The sequence below is a fragment of the Electrophorus electricus genome, chromosome 18, assembly GCF_041902795.1.
Source record: "Electrophorus electricus isolate QZ-2024a chromosome 18, ASM4190279v1, whole genome shotgun sequence".
Taxonomy (NCBI): domain Eukaryota; kingdom Metazoa; phylum Chordata; class Actinopteri; order Gymnotiformes; family Gymnotidae; genus Electrophorus; species Electrophorus electricus.
The window spans coordinates 9,816,268-9,825,388 of NC_137514.1; the positions used below are offsets into that span (position 1 = coordinate 9,816,268).

At 41.5% G+C, this 9,121-nt stretch overlaps 1 protein-coding gene across 1 annotated transcript; it reads right to left on the reverse strand.

The window, feature by feature from the left end:
• Window positions 1-988: 988 nt before the first annotated feature.
• On the reverse strand, window positions 989-8,918 carry lig4 (ligase IV, DNA, ATP-dependent). The gene is made up of 2 exons (XM_027011828.3): window positions 8,637-8,918; window positions 989-7,433 (listed from the first exon to the last, which is right to left on the reverse strand). The coding sequence occupies exon 2, from the start codon at window positions 7,416-7,418 to the stop codon at window positions 4,689-4,691; it is 2,730 nt and encodes a 909-aa protein (XP_026867629.2). The 5' UTR covers window positions 7,419-7,433; window positions 8,637-8,918; the 3' UTR covers window positions 989-4,688.
• Between the last annotated feature and the right edge of the window lie 203 nt (window positions 8,919-9,121).

The following is a 9,121-nucleotide window of genomic DNA, read 5'->3' on the forward strand; positions in this document are numbered from 1 at the left end:
ACAAAAATCAATCCATGTCCTTTTCTTAATTAAAGCATCTCAGCAGTGATATGTTTAGAAATGTGTGAAAGGAAACTCAGAGTCACAATACTTCATATTCATGCATATTGAGAAAAAAACCTCTTGGCAATGCAAACTGAGCACAGTGTGAATGCGTGGGGACTCAGTCTGCACCCTTCACAGTGAAGAGACCAGCGGCAGATGCGGGAAGCTTGATCCGCAGACAAAGCAGAAAATCAATACTCTTTTGACATGGGCATTCTTTAGTTAACCTACTGGGGCTTTATCAATGGGAAGATAAAAATATCAACTGACTGATGGGAGACAAGTGATTAGCTGTTGAAAATAAAACTGTATTTAAATATACATAATGCATACAGCATAATACATGCACAAGGAAAACCATGAATAAATGTCACCAATGTCACGGTTTTGGGTTTCAGCCTTTTACCTGGCACTACATAAGCATGTATGGTATGTAGCTTCTTTAAACAGTGTTTAGGCATGTGGGTCTAACCACCATTGCCATATGTAACTGTGATTAAACAATAACCAGCCAATCAAATGAGCGTAAGGGATGCCCCATTTTGACAGCTGATCTATCATTCAAAACCAGCCCTCCCACAAATAGCTCTGGTTTGTCCCAGTCTGTCTCACGTGCTGTGTTAGAGAAAAGGTGAAAGATCCATCCAGATGGTACAGCCTGGGGCAGAGTTGAAAGAAGAAAGCTTTTACGTCACTTTGGCGTCACACCTTGGCAACGTGCCCATCCAAGTATGTGGTGACAGAGAACTGGATACATTAGAACCTGAAGGCCTCTGAAAAACGTATGCCTTAAAGGGATACATTCCTGTAACGGCTCTGAAGCAGCAGAAAGATACAGGATGCGCACATATAACTAAAAATATATATATATATATATATATATATATATATATATATATATATATATATATATATATATATATATATATCAGTGTAGTAGAGATCTATGTCTCATAGATAGAAATTAGAGATGAAGAATGCAGATGTCATTTGTGTGCATGTCATATTTATACAAGGGTAATGCTTTATACGAGGGCACCATTTCTTCTACTTACAAAGCAGTTTTCATTAGCAAATCACAAGGACAGAGGCCTTGTATATGTCTTCTTCCAAGGCACAATGACATCATTAGTAGTAGTAGGACAAAAGTGGAACGTAGACCATCTCAGTTCTCTGAGGTTCACTACATTACAGACACATGACACTGCATTCATTCCCTTTATACACACATGCACACATGTACTCAATGTGCATGAAACATATAGACATACATATATCAACACACACAAATACACACATAGTTAAACAGAGTCCTGATAAATTGACAGATGCTATAAAGGTTAATGTCAGTATCTCGCAATTTAATCAGAAATCTAAGTGAAATTTATCTTTCATTGATTTAAAGGTTGAGGGAAAGTATCTGCTTTGAGCCAAAAATGAGCACTTTGAAGAAAAAAGAAGGACTTTGAAGAAGACGGAAGCAAAACTGCTGGAGCCAAGGGAGTTACCCTTTACCAAAGAAAAAGTGATTAGATTCACATTGTTAGTCTTTGGCAAGAAAACTCCTCTCCCGAAGCATTTAATATTCCAGGGATGTTAACTATAATGCATTTTAATGAACTTAGTCTCACCCAGAGAGAAAAAAAAATGTCCCCATTCACTCAATCCTGTCCCCAATTCCAGAATCTCCTCTACATACTCTTTAGGAAAAGCTTTATCACTTCAAAGGGAAAGTTTGGAAGGAGGTCAGAGATGGCACTTAATCACTTAGACTATGGGTTTATCCTCAGCCAAGAAATGGGACATAGCGGAGAAAGCCAATCCGGAGAGAGCTGTGTCGCACCGAACCCCTGGATTCCAGCTAGACCATAGTAGGTACACCTCATAAGAATGAAAGGGTCAGACTGATGCCTGTGACACAGAGCAGTGAGAGGGTGCTGCATTGTAGTCATCACAAATAATATGCAGAGGTGGGGCCATGGAATCAGTGTAAATGTTTTATATGCAACAGCTCGACATGTGGAGTCATGAGAAATGAATGCGTTATATGCAGCATTCTTCTAAATTCATCATTCTTTTTCTTTTATTTATTTTTTTAACCAGACCAGTTGTTTGCCACCAGGGACTCACCCCATCCATGTACAGTAATGGAACCATTACAAACTATCCCGGAAGAGAAGTCCAATAGTCGACGCTGCTGGTTACGACAATAATAGCAATAAGAGCAGCATTTGGCAGGAGGCAGAAGCAAGGGGAGCCAGCTGGACTGAAGCTGTGGCACAGATCCGCACGCCAGCCTGAGCCCATGTTCGCCGCTTTATTCCGCTTCATTCAAAAGAGATTAGAAACGGAGCAGAACAAGAGACGGTGTGCCATTCAGATGATGTAGCTACGGCCTACTTCTGCAGCTACGCAGAAAGACAAATGCATGCCCAAACAAATACCGCAGGCTGTTCACCTTGATATCCTCGATACTGCGCAAATAAACGCATTAGGTGATCCGGGATCAACAATTCCCCCAAAACCGGACATTCATGCTCCTTCCACATTTGCTGCAGGCCACGGCTGTCAGGGTCATGCTCTGTGTGGGTGTGCGCTGAAGACGCTGAAACATCAGAACTCCCCTAATGGCGCCAGCTACATCCTTCACCTTTCAGTAACCTGCCTCTGAGATTTGAAACATCACCAGAGGGGCAAGCAGAAGCCAAAACAGAATGCACATTTTCACCGTTGTTTGTCCTACTCTTGAGCGTTTTTATACAGAAATGGACCTTGAAGTATTGGAGAAATTTTGGAGGGGAGGGGGTTAGTTATACAAAAGCAGTCAGTGGACTCCCAGCGCGAAGGTAGCACGTCCCCAGAGCCAAAGAACACTCATTTGCAAGGCAAATCTAGCCATTATTAGTAAACGTCTGCTGGCTCTCTACATGGGGTGCCTCATTTCTGTCAAAGGCACATAACCATTTCCAAACAATTTATTCATGTCAAGGCCTAAAGCAATGGATCCCCTCTCTCTGGAATGTTTAGTAGGTATGCCCAATTACCACTGCTAACTGATTAAGACTTCTACTGAGAGCTGAGCCATCAATTATCGAGTAGGATCAGTAGCATCAGATCATGTTTATCCCTATTTAAACAACCTTTTCTAACTCCTATGACAAGACAGACTTTAAATGATCTGTACAGACTTTGAATGATTTAAGACACATAACATTAGTTATGATAATTTCAGTAATAATACATTTTGCTTGGTGGTGTAGTTCTTTGAAAGGACTCTACTAAATGTACATTTCAAAACACAATTGGCCCTTACTGCAAAGTAGCAAAGTGCTCCCTCTACAGTTCACAAATAATAAATCTCACCCATATATAACATAAAACAGGGCTGGGTAAAGGCCATAACAGACAAAAAGGCATTTGCACTGATCTGGGACCAGTGTTCATTCCCCATACCTTAAACCTAGCTCTAATAAGACAGACCACAAACAGGTCACAGAACCGCAGCTAAGGGCAATATCTACTCGCCTGAGGCGGATGCATTACGGCGCATGCTGATGCGGGTGGTCCCTTGCTACTTCGCTGACCTTTCCATACAGGAACCTTTTAGAGGTGGGTGCACCCCTCTAACATGCTCAGGGGAGCCATTTCAGCTCAGACTCCGGCTGTCCTACCTGGCATGCCCTCGCTCACCTTTCCAAACCCTCTGGCAACACGATTTCCTCATTCCCCCTGGATTACCTTTTATAAGGGGCTCTTAAGCTCCTCTCATCCCTTCAGGGCTATGTATGTCCCTGTGTGCATCCTGTGTGCATCTTCTGTGTGTGTGTGTATCAGGGGATGATGCTGAGAAACCTCATTTTCAGGTTCACTGAAATGGTGCTTTTAGAGGAAGAATGTCATCAATGTTTTCAATAGAGCTAAAAGAAACAAACCAGGCAAGCTCAATATAACATATGTGAACATAATCCTCAAATCAAAAGAAATTTGATTTGAACTGGTAGAACCAATATTAGGCAAGCTGCTATTACCATTATGGAAAGAGCAAATCACTTTTCAGTATAGATCATGTTATTGAAGTGAAACTGCTGAAAGATTACTTAAAGCTCACATACAAAACAATCGGAAAGTCAACAAACAATTTATAAATTCTGTATTCTTCAAGTGGTCTAAATGAAATGTGTCAAGCTTGCTAAAGAACCAAATTGCTTAGGCCTCACCTAAACACACTGGTTTGACAGATGTAAGTATACTGAATGACTTCACAAATTGACAAAGCATTATTATTTACAATACCATCAACATTCTAATTCACTTCACCAATCTTTAATTTTTGTCATATAGAAAGATAAACTGTAAAAACAACCTTATTCTGTCATTCTTATGAAACATGAAACCATCTTACATAAAACTAAAAAAAACTAATAAATTAAAATATTATATTCACATGATCCACACTTTCTGTAAGGAATCCAAATAAAGCTTGTCTAAATAAAAATGTACTTATTTATGTAAATCTAAAATGGTAGTCTAAAAAGGCACATATTGCCTGTGCAAACTTATTATTGCTAAAAAGTCAAAGATGATCATCTCAACAATGATCATAAACGGGTTGCAGTCTCTAAATGGTGTGGTGGCCTCCACTATTACATGAGGTAGTCATTGTCATTCAATAAGTGCCCTGCCTTAACAGATTCAGTTACCCATGTCTCTCTAACTATCTTGAACTTCTTTGTGAAGAGACGCCTCAGTGTCCTCAGGTCCTGCACTCTCTCCTCCCCTGCCACCACAACATGCGAGATGCCTTCTTTTAGTCTCTTTATCACTGTGCCTCCATGAAAGCGGAACTCCAGGGCCCGGGAGTTCAGGCATGACCCTTGGATGAAACTTTTCGGGTCTCCGATGTCACCATACCGGTCAAAGTAGGCGCAACAAGGTCTAAACATGCTGGTTGGCAAGTCATCCCAACCATACTTCTCTTCTACTGAAGCCACAGAGGCAACCTCCATTTCCACAAGTCTGACCCTGCCAAAGACATCCCGCAGCTGCTGCTCGTCTGTGTCGACATAGTAACTGTCTCCGTAGCAGTCATACTCTTCGGCAAAGTGCTCCCTTGTAGAAGGCGACATGTGGATCATGTGTCGTGGCTGCCATGGCAGCACCTGTTTCCTGTCCAGACATTCCAGCAGCCAGGAGGCACCCACCACATCATACTGGTCGGCACCAATGAGGTTCTTCACCCTCATGTTTTCCACCCCAGCAATCACACAGTACGTGTCCTTCCCAGGGTTCTGCACCACGATGCCGCCACAGCGGACCACGGTCTTCTCAAGCTCAGCCTTGGAATGCGTGTCACTTCCGCTCATCACACAGAATTCTACATCTTCAAACATGTCTGTTTCTTTGGTAACTGCTGACAGGTCTTGGGACCTGAAGTGGTCCACAATACCAATAGTCCTTTTGGGCTTGGGCCCAAGTTTACGTTTCTTTTTGTCTGGCTGGTCTTCCTGGATGTACAGATGTCTGGACGCCAGCTTACCAAAGGCTTTAGTGCAGAATTGACTTAGCTCATCCAAGGTCATGCACTGATGCCATTCTTTGTCTTCTCTGATTCTCTCAATCCTGGGGAAACGCAATGTGCAGTTAGTTTTATACATGTCACTGGCTACAATCTCCGCTGCTTTGACCTGAATGATCACAGAGTTTTGTGGCTCAATGTAAACCTCAGGCTTCTCTGTTCCACATAAAATGGCTGGAGGAGGGTCAATCTTGCGGTAAACTTTCCAGTGTTTGGCCAGTTTCAAGCCAAGATCATAAAGCTCCTTCATGGTGTAGCCTGATCCGATGCGACAGACTGTATGGAACACTGTGGGCTTCCCTCCAGGACTTGGAGTTTCAGCAACGGCACAGAGGAAGTGGGACAACATCCCACTCCGCCTACCTTTCCCCCAATAGCCTCCAACTATCAGCAAATCCAGTTCATCCATCAGACCATCCACATACTCAGGTTTAATCTTCAGCCAGCCCTCGCCACGTTTATCTGGCTTGTAGATGGACAGAGGGTTTTTTACCATGATCCCCTCTTCCCGATTGTCGATGGCTTCATTGAGGGCGTTTACAACTTCCTTAATGGCTTTGGCTTCGGTTTTAGGCACCAGCTGGATGCGGCCCTTAACAGGCATGAAGACAGTCTGGAGGGTGTCATAACGCTTCTTGAGAGGCTCATTTCCAAACTTCCGGTCATTGACGAGCAGTACGTCAAACACACAAAAACATGTTTGTAACTCGGAGTCATCCACAAGCCTCTTGATATCAAATTTGCTGCCTTTTTGCATGAAGGTCTCTGTGGTGGGGTTGTAAGCCATCATCTCCCCATCCAAGATGCAGGTGACCACATGAGACTTAAAGACATTGTGGATGTATGGTGTAAGGGACCCCTCTAGTGGCGAGGCCCCAAATTGCTGTGTGTACTCAAATGAGTTGCGTGTATAGTATTTATATACATCCCCATCCTTATGAAGTTGAATGCGTTCACCATCCAGCTTGGTCTCAATATAGAAGGGCTGATTTCCAATCTGTTTCTCCACTTGGGGGATGTTGGCCACAGCCGCCAGCATAGGTTTGAAGGCAGAGAACAACCCAATTGACACATCAGTCAATGTAATGGAGGGGTCATGTAGCTGTCTACATACCTTATCCAAGTCTGTAGTGACATTGTAAAGCTCTGGAGCATCTGGGTGGAATACCTGGAGCACTGTTTCCTTGCTAACGCCAAGCTTCATGTCTTTCAGGATCATACGAATAAGCCACTTCTGCTCCAGTGCTGAGCTCTGAGTAATCAGATGTAAAAGACTTTTCTTCACAAGGTCTTTCTGTTTGCTGGCATTATTCATAGCTACTGAGTCTAAAAAGTTGTTGACCTCCTTAATGCTTAGGTTACCCTGGCTTGGGCATCTCTTTTTGAGGACAAAGTAAGCTATAAGGGAAAAGTCTCCTGATTCCCCTTGAGATGTAGTGGGAGCTCTGTAATTAAGAAGCTTAGTTGCTTCTGGTCCTGTTTTTGGGAGGCCCAAAACCTCGATATAGAGTTTCGCCAACATGTTTTCTTTGATACCATATGCCATCCTCTCCCTTTCAAATGGAGGCACTATGAGACGCATGGCTGGGTAGAATGAGTCTGTAGTGTTGGGATTGTCTTTGTGAAGGGCAGCATGAAACTTTCTCCATGAATCCATGAAATCTTTTAAGAATTTAGCTTTATCAGGTCGAAGTTTGGCTTTCTGGATCTTCTCAAGGACTGTGCACAGGTCAATGAACGGAACTTGAGCAGCAACAGACATTTGTGATTCACCATCATTTTTAGAAGTTCCCTCCATCACTACTGAGTATGCCTTTTAAAGAAATATATACAAACACAGTGCTGAGTCAATACACAAGGGTTTGTTTGTAACCGTTTTTACATTTACTTCTCAAACAGAATCAGGTAATTAATGGTCCTAAAGGTCTCTTCCTATTGAGTTCTGCAATGCCTTTTCAGACACTGCCATTTGCTTAAAGGTTATGGAAGTTAGTCAGAGCTGCAGAATGTAGCCCAATATAGGCACACAATAAAATAATCAGATCATCACTGTGGGGTCACAGATGCTTCAGCTAATCAATTACCTTAGAGAGGTTATTCAGACTAATATTTGAAAATCAACTACAAAATTAATGCCAACTATGCATAATTTTAGGCTTTGGGGCTAAAATTATTGTCATCATTATCATTATTATTATTATTATTCACATGTGGCTGATTTTAATTAGGGAGGCATGATGACAATAATTCAAGTGTTTTGCTGCCTTTTATGGTGCATGGAATCAGTTGGGTTAATTACAATACACAATTAACATCTTGAAATGAATAATAATAATAAGAACATTGTTGTAGATGATTACAAGACAACATTCTAAGCAGGATATCATGTGTTCTTTCGAATTATTCTACCTTTTTGAGTGATCATACCAAGGTTTACTGCACTTGTGCATCACCAATACTTCAGTTTATGCTTAGATTGTTGTAGATGCATGTTTTATTTATATGCATATATATACACACACTATCTATCTCTCTCTAGAGGGGGGGGGGGGGTAGTTATTGATCTTTGGTTTTGGGTGTTCAAAATCACAACCACCACATAGCTTGTTAGCGAGTAAGCCTGCCATACTCCTTCATTATATCTGCTACATACTGCATATTATAGCTATCTGCTTCAGCAGGATATTTTGACACAAATCGTGAAATCACTGGCATTTTCGCTACTGCTAAGGCTATTATGACCCCGATCTCATGTTTTTTACGTAATCGTGTTCCTGGGCATGAAAACATTTTAGTCGAATTATTTCCATAACCCGATTTTGCTAGTACTCGCACGCTAATTGTTTTGCATGTAAAAATACTGAAAGCTACCAGTATGGAAGGGGCTTGTAATGGGTTAGCTAGCTAGCTGGTTGGTTAGCTAACGTTATATTTGCTATTGATTTGAGTCGATCTGAGATTGATATCTTAATAAACGTCAAATAAAGCTGAAAATGAAAACCAAAAAGCAACAAACCTGAGGATATACGAATTTTGGTCAAATTTCACAGGACTGCCAAACTTCCAGCCTTTTCGTTGTTTCTAGCTTAATTATTTCTCGTGTTGTGGCGGAAGTCGACAACTAAAACCTCCCTTAGAAACCGTAACGTTTAGCCAACATCTGATTCGATAGCTAACAAATGTCAATGTATTTTGAGTTCTGTTGGTGTACTGCCTACTAACTACGTTTTAAATATAAATTGAATTAAACTAGATACTTAATAATGTTTAACTGTTTCTAATGTTGCTTCATGGTGTAACAAAAGGAAATGACGACAAAATGTTGTTTTCTGGTCGCGTTCGAGCGTCGCACACATCTGCGCAGTTGGCTCATTTTTATTTAGTCCAAGTATGCTGAATATCTTGTGCTCTGTGTAGATAGTTTCTGTTTCTATAACCCGTAGTAAATTTCTTTCTGCTCGGAGAATAGTTATATTTTACTTTTGAATTTGTTATTAGCAG